Raw genomic sequence first — 18383 nt, 5'->3', positions numbered from 1 at the left:
CAATTAATAATTAGAGGCAATATCACTCTTTCCGCAAACCTCGCGACCCTCGGTTCAGAGACAGTAACGCACGTTCAAGAAAGTAAAGAGAATTTCCTAACGAAAAAATATTGTCAAGCTTCATTTGAAACTTTCGTATTATTGCTTTAAAATGTGAGGATAAAATGCACCATTTGTTCTGAATATTATTCCGTTTTATCGATTTTGATGTCCTATGTTTCTATTTGCACTTGAGGAGTTGTACCTGAAAATTTCAAGGAAAAATTTTCATCCTACGTATGAGTTGATTGGATCATATTTTCTCGGAAATAAATATCTACTCGGCCAGGCAGGAGAAGGCCTTACAAGCCACTTGGCAAAATTTAATTTTATAAACGACGTAGTCCTCATTAGCACCAGTGGCGGTTCTTGAAAGTTGGCTACACTATTTTTTCTACTTTTAAATGTACCTACTTGTATGTAAAACAATCGATTCTTTGTGAGGCAGCTTGGACCTAAGTCACAAAAGCATCGTAAAGGGGGAAGGCGTTAAAAATGCCAAAAAAGTTGGTAATGTAACTGGACCGCGTCTAGCAGAGAAGAAACAAGCCACATCAGCTGCAGCCAACTTTGACTGGGCAATTTAATTTTTTACAAGAGAACGTTTGTGCAAATTCTTTTGAGAATTTTATGGAATTTGCCTCGTAGAATGCAGAAAATTCATTGAAATCGGCACAAAAATCTGCAAAACCATTTACATGTAAAAAATGAAATTGCTCAATTAAATTTGGCAATGGCTGATGTGGCTTGGTTCCTTTCTGCTTAACGCAGTCAAATGTATGAAGGAATGAATTCAATGATAAGAAAGTTGCCCTCTCAAAAATTATCAGTACAAATATATTAAAGATGAGTTCTTGATGAGCAAATATGTACAGTAGTATGTATTTACATGCTTATCTTGTCTAATAGTCCATTTAAGAAATTGCGGTACACAAGAAATGTACTGGAAGGTATATATTGCGATAAGGAAAGTTTCAAGTAGACTCAAAAATCTTTGATTGTTTATGCTTGAAGATAAACCTGAATTATGAAGGCAACAAACAAATTTTGACTGAGATGAATGTTTATAACTTTTTTATTATCAGGAAATACAAAAGTATACAATATCAAATATCAAATACGAATTATAAAAAATATCATTAAAAAAGTATACATAAATGCGTTCATAAATACAAAAATGCTTAAAAAATTACCTTAGTTGGTACACGAAATTACAGATTTAAAATTATTTTATCGTTAAAAAAGGGCTCTAGCATGTAAAAACTTAAGAGTAACCATTGAACAGATAATTCCACCCATACAATTAAATCTGCTAATAAAATACGGTAAAATAAGTGACAATTATGAGTGTGCTCGGTGTGATAATTTTACTTTTGAAAGATTAGATTCAGAGGACAGTGACACAGTATAGTAGAGCAATGACAGTCAGATATAGCTTTCAATGGAATTAAAATTAAAATGAGAAAAAAAAATCCTTCAACATGATATGAACAAAAGAAAAATAATTGAATGGAGAAAAATGTATTAAGAAAAAATGAAAATGACTTCCACAAGCCACTGTTAAATAACATTACCAACTTTCTGCAAAAATTTAGCATTTTACTATAAAAGAATTTCAATATGAAAATCGAAACATAAAATCTTATTTTGCATTTCAAATGGTAGCTAAGTTATTTAATTTTCACTATAAAAAAGCATTCTTTATGTACTTGGGTGACGCATTTTTTTTTTTAAACAAAATATGACCTCCTTACTTTCATTTTACAAACTAAGACTTTACTTACATAATTTTTTTACTTTCTGTTAAAATAACAAACTTTGTCACGCTAGTTTCCTCTATTTATATCCCAACAATCATTAAATCTGCCCTGTGAAAAAAACATTTAAGAGGATTTTCATTTCAACCTTATCTTTTTAAGTATTTATGGAAACCTCAGACATTTGGGGCAGAATTCACTTACAACTTATACAATAATTAAATACAAAGTTATCGTTAAATTACATTTCGCCTTCATGTATAGAACTTTCAATTCATGGCAGCCAATTTTAGCTGTAATAAATAAATTTTATGTTACAATAAAAACTAATTTTTCTTTGGTTTCATGTCACTCCCTGCTTTCTACAGATGTGGCCTTCGAAAAATGAAAGCATTCCAAAGGTGGTGCGACAGAGTAATATCTTTCCAGATTCTTCCACTGCACTGAGTGCTTTCGTTCAAAGAGTGCCTTCAAGATATGCAATAGTAAAGCTTACCTTAGTATGAAATTATATACCTCCTATTTTGAAAGCTTCTTGAGAGCTATTGTACTGCAGAAATAGGGAGCTCTAAGAATTAAATTAAACGAGATGTTAGTTTTTGAGATACCGAAAGTTTAGGAAAATAAAAAGTATCCATGCCACACATCGGCAGGCATTAGGAAATTAAAATCACATTATCACCATTAGGTTTGACTTGTTTAGTAAGAGACTAAAACTATTATATTGCACTTAGGAAAGGAAAAGAATAAGAATTGATAACCTCTACACGTTTTCTTCTGTATTCCTGTTAGTTACACGTTGAATTTTTCTCTAAATATTTCTCCATCCTAATTTTGACTTAACAGAATTTTAAAGATGGAAGATTCTCCTTTTCTTTTATTTCATACTTCTGATGTATTAAAATTGATGCAGTCTATCGTAAATTATTTCCCCAAGTGTTCTTTCCAAGATTTTTTGTGTTGTTGATAGTAATTTAATTTTTATGATTCAAATTCTTGTGGGAAATTAAATGGATGTATTACTGCTAAAGGGTCTCGAGAGAAACGATTGAAAAAAATGGGAGAACCAAGGTGAGCAATTTTGCCCAAATGAGAGAATCATGATGGAATTTTTATTAAATCGTCCCATTTTGTTGTGATTGCATATGTCAAAGATAGCAATTTGGCTAAGTTAAAAAAATTGCTGCTGGACACATAGTACTTGGTTGAAAAATTTGTGATAATGGAAAAATCTGAACTTTAAATGTCCCAGAAAATATGAAAATTCAGAAGCTGAGAAAAGCACCACACAAAGGGGCGTATTTCCTCTTTGTCAAATTATATAATGTTGGAATTAGCGACTTGTTCAACATATCTTTAATCTATTTTGCTGAACCTGTTTGATTTCGAATGCAATCCCAATAATAACGACTTCTTAACACAAAACAAAAATTCATTCAACATATCATAAACTCAACAAAATTAATAAGACTTCAGCGATATCCTAACGACTAGTTTGATAACTGCATACTTCTTAAATACAAAGATATTTCCTCCATTGTTACACCGGGATATTTGATCAAAATTCTTGTTAAATTGTAGGTATGTTTGATAACTAATATGCAAACTTTCTTTACATCCAAGTCACAGCACCTTGCAGTCACTGGGTGAACATGAAAGTTTCCTATTATTTCAATATTTCTCAGTTCCTGATGTTATCCTTTTCTCATAAGTAGAATAAAAGTTCGCTACATCCAGTTCAGGATCTGTTGTATAAACAGAAAAGAATCACATGCTGGAAATTAGAAACGGAGCCATAGGTAAAGCAACCGATGAGAGAAACAAAAATGGACAGGAAATTGATTAATTTAAGTGACATTTGATTCTCGATTTCATGGCACTTAAAAATGAAACTGCCTGCCAGTAATCAAATCGAAATGGAGTTCACATGAGTAAAGTTCACGTTTTAAACTATCTAAAAAGCTTAAAATGAAAATCGATAGAAAATAGTAAAAAAGTACAAATGATATGGAACAGAATATCATAAGATAATAAATTAGGAGCAAGGCTGAAGGAATATTCTCATAACATCTTTACAGCTGTAAGCGAAGCTCATTGTAGTCTAGTATTCCCATTTGGTTGCGGTATTGTGATCGGAATCTCCCAGTCTGAAGTTTCCATTCTTGCCAGCAATCAAGTATTCTCCGCTTGGACCAGCGCTTTTTATTGATATTCTGGTTGGTTCACGAAGCTCTAGGAAGAATCCTTCAGGAGTGTCGGAATCCGCTGTAACTCCTTCACTGTCGCAATGCCAGTATTTTCCGTTCTGACCTGAAATGAAAAATAAACCATTCAGTGATCATCGGAAAATAAAACTTGAAAAATGTCTTGATCAGAGAGAAATATGGACATCTTTGGCGGTGATATTTTAATTTAGTTCTTCCTGATGGTTGTGAAAACTAATCTTTCTATGATATCCTGCGTTTATTTTGTGTAAATGTTTGGACTCAGTTTTAAATTTTAATTCACGTCATAAGAGAAACAAAAAAATCATTGCCTTTCAGTAACTTTGTTGTGCAAATAGTGTTCTGTGTAAAATTTTGATGAAAAAACATGTATTATGATGCTTAAACTTGCACCTTGTCTAGCAGTCCACTCAGTGCTCTAAATTTGTCATTTCATACACAGAGAAAATAATTGCGCATAAAACTTACTTTTGAAGTAGACGACTCCTTTCTCTCCGCGCTCCACCTGAATGGTTTCATAACTTGCTTTGTTACACTCCAATCGGAACCCAGATCCACTTTTCATTCCAACAAAACCTTGCTCTGATTTCAAAACTAAAATTGGCCTGAAAAATAAAATGATTCAAATTTATTCAAGGTTTTACAAACAGAATGGGTCTGATGCATGTAAAAGCCACAGACAACCTAGTTTACTTTTGAAGAAAGAAATTGCATGAAAGCCTCGTTGAGCATAACAGGAAAGCTTAAGATCTACTCCTAAATGCATCATTACAATAGTCCATATCAAGCGTTTTTAAATTTTCCACAGCTGCAATCAGAAGAGTAAACCTGCATTGAGGGTCTCTTCAGTTTTGACACTTGGCAAGATTAAGGCTGATTAAAATTTTGGTGGCATTTACAAAGTAAACATCATTTTAAAGGCCTCATTTTCCCATTATTGATAGCTTAAATTTAAAATGTGAGATAAATCATCCATTTAGTAGAGGAAGGAGGGGTCAAGATGATCGTTTATCGAAGCCCTCAAAACGCCTTCAAAACAGGAGGTACGCAATTTCATGTTGAGATACGGATATTTACTGCCTATCTTGAAGGCACTTTGAACGAAAACGCTTAGCGCAGCGAAAGAATCTGAAAAGAGGGTTAGAGAACCCGATTTCGAACAAAAGAGGTATTGAACGGAGGTCTTCGAATGTCTGAATTTGACTGGAATTTTTAGGGAACTGGGGACAAACGGACGTAGACTCCTTCATGTTCCAGTATGAGTGACTCAACTTAGATTTTTCGTAAACGGAGGTCCCTTTTAGAGGCAGATCCAGAGGGTTTGGCCAAGTTCGTTTCTGTTCATTTAAGCCCACTAAAATGGAACACTAGACAAGGTACAAATTTAAGCAATCTGATACTTGATCCTTAGCCAGAATTTCACGTGGAACACGATTCGCGCAACTAAAACCAACTCCTAACGAAGATATTAACGTTATTTCACATTGGTTACGAGGAATTTGAACTGCCCGCTCACAAGAAACTCAAAGCTCTACGTGAGTCAAATCGCGCACTACAACGGTTTCAGCAAGCTTCTCAATCGAGTAATGTTCATTTCCCACCATGCGTTGTTCAAACTATAGGTGATTTTCTAAAACTGAGCCGAAGCGTCAAGATCGACGTTGCCAGATTTTCATATCGCAAAAATTGTCATGATAACGTTTGCGCACGATGTGAATCACGTAGAGCATTGAGCGTTGTGAGCGGATGGTTTGAATTCACGCATCAAGAATCATTAAGTATCTTCGTAAAGAGTTGATTTTGGTAAATTTTGTTGTGCGCATCGCGTTTAACGTGAAATTTTGGATAAGGAACATTAATCAGTATGCTGAAATTTGTACCTTGTCTAGTGGTCCATTAATCGATTTTCGTGGTTCCAAGCGCTCCGACAAGAAATGGAGGAAAGCCTAGGTTGACAACCTGCTAGATCCGCCTCTCTGGCGAACGGTGTGATTAAAGGGTGCTGTTACCTGTTGATGAGATAGAAGAAATATTTCGAGAGTTCATCGACAGAATCGGCGTTAGCGTACAAGTGTCCGGATCGCTTCGTTGCTACGTATTTTCCGTTGTTGGCTCGGAACGCTACGGATCCATCCCCTTGCCAAACCAAATCAAACAGAGCGTTCGATGATCTGAAAACAATCGGGAAAATTATATTTTAAAAACATGACCAATGTAAAGGTAAACAAGCAAGTTGATGGCAAAATGTCCGAGACTACGAAATCGCGATCCTTCATTGCTGTGCTTCACATTTCCGTTCCGACTTAATTTATTGTGTGGTTACCTTAAATGCGGTGGGGGGGGGGATTCAAATCGTTCAGTTCGAAAATAAATTGAATTGAGGTCATAAATATTGATTTTTGGTTTCCGGTGCTTACGCTTGTTGATAGGAACACGGTTCAACATTTCGAATCGGAGTTTGCATTATCATTAGTCTAATGTGCGTTTCAAGAAGGTAAATTTTATACATGGAAACGGTTGCGTGGATCTTCTTGCAAATTTCAGTGAATTTTTTCCACGGTGCGAAGCAAAATACTTAAAATTTTCGAAGGAATCCACCCAAACGTTCTCTCGTAAAAAATTAAAGTGTTCAGTTGAAGACAATAGCTGATGTGGCTTGGTTCCTTTCTGTTAAACGCGGTCCAATTGTTAAGGCGTTCGTTGTGAGCACCCTGATTCTCGATCTTTTCAGAGCCCACGCCAAAACAAGTTGTACACTTTTAAACTGCGACAGACGATCGAGTGACGTCAGTTTCATATTGGAAGGAAAAGGAAGAATCATAATGGCGGATCTTCCGCCGCATTCTAAAAAATCGTACACATAATAATTATGTGTACGATTATTGTGTCCGCGCCAATTATTGGCGCGGACTCTACATAGGTTTAAGTGGCAGATCGATCGGTTCATCGCAAAGCAGTGCTAGAGATGAGCACGCTGTCTTTTTTAATTATGACTCAGGTTTTTCATTGTTCTGAGGGAACGCTCATGGAAGCCAAGGGGCCCCTCGAGTTTCAACAAACGAGTTGGCTTCCATTTGCGCGCAAGGAAACATGGATAGGAAAATTGCGGACCTTTTGTCTGCGACAGCCTGGATCCCGCCATTGGTCTCCAACGTCCAGTAACGGTCTTGCATGGTGCGGATGTACCACCTCCTTGTTGACTTGTCGAACTCCAGCTGGAAAGTTTCGTAGTTGGAGATTTCATCTTGGTTCGCTGTCACGTCCACTCCTGAAACATTGGAGAACAATTTTCAGAAACTGAGAAATTTGATTGGGCAACATTTTTTAACGAAGTCTGACGAGGTGCACGGCGAGGTATACACGGAGAAAAAAACTTCGTGCGTGGGACCCGAAGTTTAGGTCATATGGATCTCTGAAGTTTTCGGATTGAGCATCTGAACACTTTAGGCCCAGCTGCTGAGATTTGGATCACACATCTGAAACTTCAGTTCTTACATCTGAAGCACTTCGGTTTTCACATCCGAGCAACTTCGGTTCTCACATCCGAAAAACTTCGGTTCTCATACCTGAAGTACTTCAGATGTAAGAACTGGAGTTTCAGATGTGTGATCCGAACCTCGACAGCTAGTCCTGAAGTTTTCAGATGCTCAATCCGAAAACCTCAGAGATCCACATGACCTAAACTTCGCGTCCCACGCACAAGGCTTTTTTCTCCGTGCATAAAAACCCATAAACAATAGCTCAGAACTCTTAAATTTAAGTACAACTACAAAGGCTAACAGCTATATTAAGATAAGCTTGTTAAGATAAGAAAATTTTAGAATAAAAGAAGGAAGAAAAGAAAAATAACTGAAAAAATTATTTCTGTTTTGTTTTCCAACATTGGAATGGGGAGGGGAATTTTCTGCGGGGAGAATCGAATACAATTTACTGGACGCTTTGCTGTGATTGTCTTTAAAACAAGAAGATTATAAAGATAGTCACTCGTTGTTCCGACATCGAGCTAAATTACAATGCGGGATACAACTTCTGAGCCGCTCAAATTGCATCCATCGAGTTGAAGGCGAACTTGATTTCTCAGCACTTCCGTTATCAGTTATTCATACGTTAGCGCAGAAGTTGGGCTACAATCTATTTTTTGTAACTGACCTAAATGTCACTTTCGAAATAATTTTCCGTAGGGAGAATCGAGTGAAAGTTAGGGGACGTTTCACTGAGATGGTCATTAAAAACACGAAGATTGCAAAGAAATCACTCGTTATTCCGACATCAAGCTAAACTAAAATGCATGATACAAGAACTGTATTTCAATTCCTGAGCCACTCATAATTTCATCTATAGGGTTGCAAGTTTCATCGAATTTCAAAAGTCCTTAAGTGTTCCCTGGCTCTTTGGAAAAATCTGATACTGAAATTCCCTGACATTTCCCTGACTTCTTGCGAAAGAAAAAGAAAAATGATGATTTAGAAACAGCTATGCAGGCTTTGAAGCACCACAATTGTACGTATGAGGTTGAAACTTGTAAATAACACCATGACGGCGATTTGCATGCTGCCTGAAAATACTGTAAATTATTCTATGCCTGAATAAAAAGAATTAGATGGAAAAGGAGAGAGAAAAATAATTAAGATCAGGTAGGTGTTAATATTTGGATCCTTGGGGTTGAAATATTGCACAAATCGTGGGTTCAGTACTCACAGTAAAAAATTCCCGAGAACTTGGTACCGCTGACACGGTGTACCTAAAGAAGGTTAAAGTCACCGCGGCACGTCCCAGGCATTCTGTTTATTTCTTTTCGGCCTTTGCTAGCCCATTTTCTTGTTTATCCGTCTATTTTGTGTGTTTTTCTGAGATATGGACTTTTAAAGTTTCCGAATCAAATTGGCCTCTCTTGCTGCCTCGTCCCATTGTGCGGTGCAGACGAATAATTTTCGTGAGAGAAGCGTATTGATTCGGAGTTTTTACGAGGGTGACAATTGTGCCGCTTGTCGCCCACCTCGGGCTTGGGTTATGACGGGTTATTCCGCTGGTACCACTACCATCACGCTGCGGAGTGTGGACAGCGATATATCGATTGATCTGCCATTTGAACCTATGGAAAAAGATCGATAGCCAGGGTGTTCCCAACGAACACCACGATAATCGATTCTTTACCACAGCTTCAAATGAAGAAATGTCCATAATCGATCATTCGCGCCTCGCCACTGAGTGTGGACACTCGATGAATTTTGAGAAGTTCCGTCGCGTCGTTGTTGCCGTCGCCATCCATGACGAGACTGCCTCCCCCGACCTCTCCCCCGCACCCCCGCATCCCCCCCCCCCCGCTGAAAACTTCCAACAACATTGTCGAATTGAAAATAATTTGTCGAAGTGCGGCTCCGAGAGCACTCACTTGAACCGAAATTTTCCTCCTTGAAGATTAAAGAAAAGAGCCTCGGCCATACTGCCATTCTATAAGGAAGAACGCCGTATGAACATTCGAGAGTTGCCAAATTTACTTCGATAAAACGTTCATTTTTGAGTGAAGATATGTATAGTTTTCCCTGAAATTTTCAGGAACTTTAGGTGAAATTGCGAACAAAATTATCTGAAAAACTGGAAGGAAAATCTTCAGAGGTTAACCAGGAAATTCGTGTTTTATCAAAGGAAATTTGGCAACGCCTGAAGGTTCGTACGGCGTACTTCCTTAGCACGACAGCATAGTGTTTCTCTGTTTCTGTCTAGCCACAGAATTCTTGACCACACGGAAAATATTCACGAGTTTGCCTGAAAAATCGTATTCAATCAAGGGAAATTTGGCAAAAGACAAAGATTCTTTCCTTGGCATGGTCGTGGTGTAGCGCAGAGCTGCGGCTCATTCTTGCTGGCTCATTGGTATTAGTCGGAGCTTACGAACTAACTAATGGGATGAAGTAAGACACAGCGTTTCGACAAATGACGACTTTCCGATGCTAGGCGAATTTCAATTCTCGACGCTCTGCACCGTGCGTTGCCAGTCTCTCGTCTAACCTCCAACAGTTTCCGGTTTGTTTGCCTTATTACATTGGGCGAATTTTTACCATCGATTATTCCGCCATTGCACGCATGTAATTACGGGAATTTCCACAATCGAAAATGAAAAAATCCTGTCCCCACGATCGAGACAGAGGCTCAAAACGGAGCGATCCATCGAAATCTGGCTAATCTCGTTGCTAGAATTCTGATAAATCGCTTTCTTTTGAACCACCATTTTGATCGTGAAAACAGAGCTATATATATTATGAAAAGCTGAGAGCTGAGTGATGAGCCACCAAAACTGGGTATTTATTATCAATTTTTTTAAGCTACTTTTATATGCTTTGGTGATAGTGTAGCTCATTATATTTCGACGGTGTAAGTCGGCAATCACATAACTCGGTTTGGGACGACGCAGACTTCCTGTCATACTTTATTTTTTAAACGGAAAACTACTCAACGATTCGTTAAACTGCCGTGATTTTTCTTCTCTGTAAAAAAAAAATTCTGCAAAAACTTCAAGGAATGATGTCAATTTATTCTCCTTTAAAAAATTAACATAGAGGAGGACAGGGCCGGATTAAGGGGGTGGCCACATGGGCCACGGCCCATGGCGGCAAATCTATAGGGGGCGGCAAATTTTGCGATTTTTTTAAATGTAGGTATTAAAAAAATCGAATTTAGAAAAAAAAATTACAAACGAGAGAAGGCGACAAAATCTCTCATTTCCTGAGAGTATAGTAATTTCTAATTCTGTCGTCTTTCAGTGATACAAGAGAAAGCAGATTTCATTAATCGAGCTAAGAAAGAAACCAAACACGCAATTTGGCCAGGAACGGCGGGACTTAGAGAGAAATGATGACGAGGACTTGAGATGAAAAGGAGAAGCCCTTGGCGCGGCGATCGGCATGCAACACATATTAGCGCCTACAAGACTGCACACATACTTCACGCGTTTCATCAAACATAGAGCGGTCATTGCGGTCAGCGTGGAACGGATAGCGCCTACAAGAATGCATGAATACTTCACGCATTGCGGGGAACACAGTTCGATCAGCGTGAAACGCATAGCGCCCACGAGACTGCGTGAATACTTCACGCATTGCGTCAAACACAGTGCGTTCAGCAGCGGTCGGCGTGAAACTCATAGCGCCTACAAGACTGTCTGAATACTTCACGCATTGCGCCAAACTCGGTGCGGTCTGCGTGGCGCGGGGGCGGAAGTTAAAATCATTAATCCACATTTATGTTTGTTCTTTCATAATTTTTTCGTCCATTTCTTATGAGAGCAAGGCCTTGTCCATACAGAGATAGGTTTACAAAACTTAACTTTCGCGCAAAGTTCCGTGAACTTTTGCTGGTATTGTTGACAGGGCTTTCCCGAAAAATTTGTTCAACACGAGTAAACGCGTCTTATGCACCCCTCCTCCGCTGCGCTGGCAAGTTCATTTGATGGTTTTTATTGATGTTTCAAAACGAATGAGAAGGGGGCGGCAAAATACAGGCGGCCCATGAGCGGCAAGTAGATAGATCCGGCCCTGGAGCTGAGATGGAAAATTTCATGAAAAATTAGGCTTTTGAAATTTCACTTGAAATTTCACTTGAAATTTCATGAAATTTCAATAAAATCGTGAAAAATTAAAAACTAAGATTGATTTTCAGTAATTGTGATTCTAGTAATTTTTTCTGCCCAACTGCTTGCCACAACAAGACGAATATGCATAGGGAGTATTAGGGAGTCGTATCTCGTGCCCTCTTGCCGTCACGCAACAAAATGGCGGCTAAAATCGAAATGATTCAACCGTCGTTGTTTGTTTTGTCCGCATTCGTGCCATAGATTTTTGGTACTGTAGATTTTTGTCGGTCAACTAAGACAAACTGATCATAAAATTCCTTCCTTACTTTTCGTTGTTCGTATTCTTTTGGCTCTAAACTTCATGCATTCGCTGTGAAGAAAATGATTTTCAGTAAAAAAAAAAAAAACAAATAAAAACAAAAAAAAAACGGTAGAAAAAACCAAAAAAAAAATAAAAAAAACAGCAGAAATATGTACTCCAACGTTACATACAACATACAATGCACTGAGTACTGGGCTCTTCATCTATAATTCTTGAAATTTACCATTTAAATGCGAATAAAGTTTAGAGCAATAGAAAAGAAAGGTACTTAGGTACATACTATTTATTCTAATCTTAGAAAAGAATTTTACCTACTGAAAAGAATAGCACAATCATGACTTTTTTTTGAGGGACACAATTGTTTTACGATGCCATATTATTTACAGGAGAGTAACAAGACTAGCTAATTGGAAAGAAAGAAAAAACAGGCGTGAGGAACAATAAGAAAATGTATTATTATTAAATTTAGGAACATGAGTGAAGAAAAGGAATTAAGGGGCCAATAAATCAATTTTTCAAAAAAATTGAAATTTATGAGGCCTTTTGAAATTTCAAGGGCGAACTCAGCCCTGGAGGCGGAGATTTTCAGACACCGCAAACGAGATACGTGATTGCGGACTTAGACCGTCCATTTATTTGTGTATTCTTTTAGCGTTAATGTAGTTTTCTCAAAAACCGATGGTTGAAATTTTAGTGAGCAAGTTCCTTCATCTCAACGGTGCTCATCTTCTTCCAACTCTTCTTCGGGAACTTAAAAACGCGCCTACACAAAAAACAGCTGAGCGCTTTCTCTCATACGAACATATTACATTAGAGCTTTCCTGCTTGGTTTTTCCTTCCTTCCCTTTTTTCGAGAGAATATCGATGGTGAAACTACCAAACCACGTATCTCGGTTTGCGACGTCGCAGACTTCCTGTCATACTTTATTTTTTAAATGAAGAACTACTTAACGTCCAGTCTTGAAAATTTCTGTGATTTTTCCCTTTCGTGCGGAGAAAATTCTGTGAAAATTTCAAGGAATGATATTGATTTGGTCTACTTCAAAAAAATAAAATGTTAGCGTAGATTTTTAAACACCGCAAACGAGATACGTGGTTTGGTAGTTTCACCTTCGATATGTAAAATCCCGCTTGCCGTTGAAAAGGAGCTAATTACGCAGTTTTCAGTAAGCGGGTTGTCGCTTGCGGCTTCTCGTCGAGATGTGGACAAGGCTTTATTGGATTCGAACAGCTACGCTCGACCTCAAGTGACCCACACTATCGGTCATCGGATTAGGTCCCGGAGCAACCGCATCACCGCTCCGTGGCAAAACCTCCCATGTCCGTTTCCGCTGAGCCCCGATTTGCGAGCTTTCTTACGGACTCCGCGGCTCAACGCGTCGGGTCTCTAGGCGGACGGGATCGAGTCGTAAGTTCCCAGCTTATTTCGCATAGATCCACCGTCCACTGCTCGCCAAACCCGCGCAACTCCCCCGGAAACCTTGCGGAACTGGGTGTTTTTTGTCGGGGTTTTCCGGCGATGCACCGGAGCGGAAAAGATTACAGAGCAACGACATTTCTCGCCGCGCGCCGCCGCGGAACAGAGACGAAAAATATGAGCGTCGTAATCTTTTTAGTGGCCTGAGGCATTCGCCTTAATTGGTCGCCGCTGCTCGTCGAGTAGGTATTCATTACCGAGTGTCTTTCTTCCGAGCGTTTGCTTTTACTGGCTAGTCGTGTTTGCATTTCTCATTTCTCATTTCTCCACCTGCGGACCGATCATACTCCAGCAACGATTTTTCTTATGGATTCTCACTATGACGAAATACTCTCAAGACTAGAGATACAGATTGTTCATAAAATGCGTGATGCTAGAAGGCGGATTATTGACCCCCCCCCCCCCCCCCCACCAACAGAAAAAAACCTCGTGCGTGGGACCCGAAGTTTAGGTCATATGAATCTCTGAAGTTTTCGGATTGAGCATCTGAACACTTTAGGTCTAGCTGTCGAGGTTCGGATCACACATCTGAAACTCCAGTTCTTACATCTGAAGTACTTCAGATGTGAGAACCGAAGTTTTTCGGATGTGAGAACCAAAGTACTTCAGATGTAAGAACTGAAGTTTTAGATGTGTGATCTAAACCTCAGGAGCTGGACCTAAGGTGTTCAGATGCTCAATCCGAAAACTTCAGAGATCCATATGACCTAAACTTCGGGTCCCACGCACGAATTTTTTTTTCCGTGAATCTTCTCGTAAAGCATCTGTAACGCCGAGAACGGGTCAGTCGTGCTGGTTACAAAATCGTGTTTTGATTCTTGATTCCCGTAGATGAGCTAAAAATAATAAGATCTGTCCAAACCGCAACTTCCTACGTTCAATATTAACCGAGAGTCAATAGGGAAAGTTGGGGCGAAATATAGAAACTTCGAAAGCTTATATGTTTCCAGAGATATGAAACAAAAGAGTTCAAAAGTCGTTCTATTGGGTGTTTAGAATATTTTCTTTCAGAAATACCCCTTGAAATAGAATTTGTGACGAGGTAAACATCAAAATTTGGCATTTCAGCCGAAAAATTCATGGCCAGCCCAGAGGCGGATCCAGCGATGTGGCAACGCCGGATTTCCTCCATTTAAACTTATGCTAAATAATCGATTCTTACCGGAGCATCTAGCGCCTCCAAGAATCGATACATTTCCATAGGTTTAAATGTAGAAAAAGCAATGTTGCCGATTTGCTTGATCCGCCAATGGTCCGACCTCTTCCATTAACTGGTTCCTCTGTGCGTCGAGTGCTTTGAAAATAGGTGGATCCAGAAAATTGGCAACACTGTATTTCCTCCCTTTGAACCTATGTTAAATAATCGATTCTTGTCGGAGCACCTGACCCCTCCGGGAATCGATACATTTCCAGAGGTTAAATGGAGAAAAAACAATGTTGCCAATTTGCTGAATCCGCCGATGGCTTTGAAAATAAAGGCCGTACCTTGCTTGACGGAGACGTAGCGGGAGTTGAGGGCCGCGACGAAGCTGGCCTGCGGGAGGGAGTCCTGGAGGGTGAAGAGCTCGTCCTTGGTCACGGAGTTGGAGCGAGTCTTGAGGACGGCCTTGGAGCCGATCGGCGAGAGGTAGCCGCCGGAGTTGTCCCTCAGGGCCATCATCCCGGAGTGGTACTCGATGGAGAAGAGACAGCTTCCCGTGCACTTCTCCGAGAGCTTGCCCTCCTTCGAGAGGTACTTGTTGTTGCAAGTGTGAAGGGCGTACTTGCCCAGCTTCCCGGAGTCCTCCAGCCGGAACTCAAGGGTGAACAGCGTGTCCTCCCCCCACGGTACGTTCGCGTCCACGTAGATCTCGTCCAGGTTCTCCGACAGGTGCGCGAAACGCTTGCGTCCGACCGAACGCAGGTTCACCTGCAACAGACACAGAAAAAAATTCAACAACATTGTAAAAATTGATGACACTATTCTCGCTTTGAAAGGTGCAGCCATACTACGTCTTTAGATTTTTACAATTTGTTACTGTTTTATCCAATTGAGGAAGGCTGCGTTTTAAGCCGAAACGCTCTGGTAGTATTTTACGTGAAAATCAGCCTTCACTGAAAAATAATGTGGTAGATTTGACCATACTCTGACACAGTGATACATGTACGGCAATAAACACCAGACTCTACGGTAGCATACTATATTATGGTAAGTATCACCAGAGTTTTGGTGAATACTACTATAATTATGGTTACTTTCACTAAAGAGTATCACTGTGTAAGGAATCAAGTAGACTTATGGTAAACGTTACCATACTATTTTTTTCAGTGTTGTTACCCACTCTGTAATTTGATTTATTATTGAAAAAACTCAACATTTCCCGGAAACTTCGCTGTGGTCATCATATTACAGCCAAGAGGCCCACCCCCCAGGCTGATTATTGGTAGCGATAGACAACGCTCCCGGCAAAGACAAAGCCACAGACAAAGAATACGACGGGTAAATGGAGCGATCCTATTGGTTGCAACAGGTAGCTGCAATTGACTATGGGGGGAAATGAAGGAGGGTCATTCCACGTCAACACAACCAAGCTCGGAACCCGACCCCCTCCGATTTGGCTGAAATTTGGTATACGGGGTCTTTACATCATTCTAAGAAACCTATTTGAAGGGTTTTCCCATCCGACGCCCCGTTCGCGAGATATCGACCCCCAAAGATGGGGTGAATTTTAGCGATATTCAAAAACGCCCGTTTTAGCGATTCTCATTTTCTCGACTTCCCTCTCTTCGACTCTCTGTAGCGAGACTCTGTATCAATCGATCATACTTTGAAAGAGTGTTTCTAGACCAATTTTTCATGTAGATTCTGAATATGCCATCAAAATTGAGCTAAAAATAATTTAAATGGCCGTAATTTAGAGTTTTTTAAAATTTACGATTTTTTCGCCATTCAATGTTCAAACTGCATTATCTAAAAAACAGTCTCTCCGATTTTCGATTTTTTTTTTATACTTCAAGCTTAGGATATATACTTTTGGTTGATATACTTTTTTCAATTGCCATCGGACGGTTAAGGGCCTAAAAAAATTCAAATAGGCCAAAAAAGGCCAAAAATTGGTAAAAAAGGACGATTTTTCACACGTTAATCCAAATATTTTGATAATGAACTCTTCAATTATCGATATTTTTTCCCACTTTACCCTCTGACATGTATAAAAACGGACTATCAACGCTTTCTATACATGCACCGATCGATTAACGGCCTGATAGAAACCGGGAACCGACCGAAAATCCTCGAAATTGACGCAAAAAGACGATTTTTCACACCGTAACCGATGCATTCCATGGATTGTAACTGCAAATTCCAATTTTCTCTCTCTATTTCAACCTTAAGGTGTACACTTTCGAGTAATAAACCCTTACTAACGTGCATCGATGGGGCACGGATCCAAACGGAAATGAAAACCGGCCGGAAATGCTCAAAAATGACGGGAAAAGGCGATTCATTGCATAGTCAGGGGAGCAGGTGTTCGAAAATTACGTCCCGTTTGCACGTTTGTGATGCAAGTTTACTCTCTTCATTTTAGTCCCTAGGATGAGAAAATCTTTGGTGGACTCTCCGATTTTGATGCCAAGGCCCCAAAAACAAGATGGCGGCCAAAGTGGAGGCTGAAATTGAAATTTTGGTAAAACGGCACAAAACGTCAAGAGAGGTGTCGATTCTCATGTTTTTTGGATCGTGGATTCCAGAAAAATTGTCATACAGACCCATCGACCCACAGAAATGCCCAAAATCCAAGATGGCGCCCGATTTTGGCTCTTTAGTGGCTAAAACGTCAAATGCGGAGCAAAGAGAGGAGTAAACACTCTATATGGATTGCATTTTGCAATTTGGAACTATAAATTCTGGCTCCTCCGGAAAAACACTTATGTTCACAGGGCAACTAATGGTACTTACGTTGTTCTTTAACCGAGCCAGACATTGTAGTTCCTAATTGCAAAATCTAGTCCATATATCTGTTTTCGAGGTCACATATTCCAAAAAAATAGGAGAAAAAAACATTTCGTGCCAAATGGTGCTGATTTGGGCCATGCAAAGGCCGAACTCGGCAGTCATTTGGATTAGAGTGTTCAGGAACCCTCTAATCGAAACATTTTCCGGGTCAGTTTCTATATTTAGCATTATTGGTTTTTTTTTAGGACCGGTACCCCTGCAGAATATGGGTAAATTTGTTCTCAAATACGCAATAAAACTATTCCGATGTGTTTTGAGCCACTAAATCTGAAAATTGCGTTTAATCTTCCCGATCACCGCTCGATTTTCCAAAAAACTAACCATTATAATGGGAATTTTTTCGGGCGGAATCGGCTTTTCCAGAGAATTGTAGGGTGACGGAAAAGAACGGAGGTTTCCGGATTCAGCCCCTTAAAATACGTAGGAATCAGGAATCACCTTATCTCGTCCGGGAGACATGGTTGTAATTTTTTTGCTTGTTAAACAGTGCTATTGCCGGGGAGTACCTGATACTCTCAATTTCGATATTAATTAATATTTTACACATACATACAAAGCCGCTTTAATAGCGCTCTCTGACGCTCTGCGACACCTAGCCGCCAAAGTTCCCGATCCTCCTAAGGCCTTTCAGGGAGTTTACATACCCTCATTTTTTCTAAAACCCTATGTCACCACCCTTCCACTGGGTATCCCCTATGTCTCCTCCCAGGAGAAACCCAATCAAGCATCTTTTACGGCAGTCCTTCGTCCATCATTCTATTGACATGGCCATACCAGTCAAGCTGTCTTATCATGCTGTCGAATACGATGTCATTTTCTACTCCCATGATCTGACGCACTCTTTCATTGCGGACCCGATCGCTTCTAAAAATTCCTACAGCGACCTCCTCTAGAAATCCATTTCCGCTGCTCTTAGCATCCCCTGTGTCCGTTCCTTCAACTGCCAAACTTCACTGTCATATATGTAAGAATACTTTTGTCTTCAACGTTGTAAATTTT

At 39.6% G+C, this 18383-nt stretch overlaps 1 protein-coding gene across 1 annotated transcript in view; it reads right to left on the bottom strand.

The window, feature by feature from the left end:
- Positions 1–1096: 1096 nt before the first annotated feature.
- The window catches only part of sn (fascin domain-containing protein singed), a 72080-nt gene continuing 54793 nt past the window's right edge, over positions 1097–18383 (bottom strand). The window contains exons 4-8 of the mRNA XM_019050518.2: positions 14876–15299; positions 7133–7289; positions 6031–6192; positions 4490–4626; positions 1097–4106 (exon numbers count right to left, since the gene is read on the bottom strand). Coding sequence (XP_018906063.1) covers positions 3898–4106; positions 4490–4626; positions 6031–6192; positions 7133–7289; positions 14876–15299 — 1089 coding nt within the window. The 3' untranslated portion in view covers positions 1097–3897. The remainder of the gene's footprint in view (positions 4107–4489; positions 4627–6030; positions 6193–7132; positions 7290–14875; positions 15300–18383) is intronic.

This window comes from Bemisia tabaci, chromosome 4, assembly GCF_918797505.1.
Source record: "Bemisia tabaci chromosome 4, PGI_BMITA_v3".
NCBI lineage: Eukaryota > Metazoa > Arthropoda > Insecta > Hemiptera > Aleyrodidae > Bemisia > Bemisia tabaci.
The sequence above is the reverse complement of the archived record's forward strand: the minus strand, read 5'-3'. Positions and strand labels throughout refer to the sequence as shown.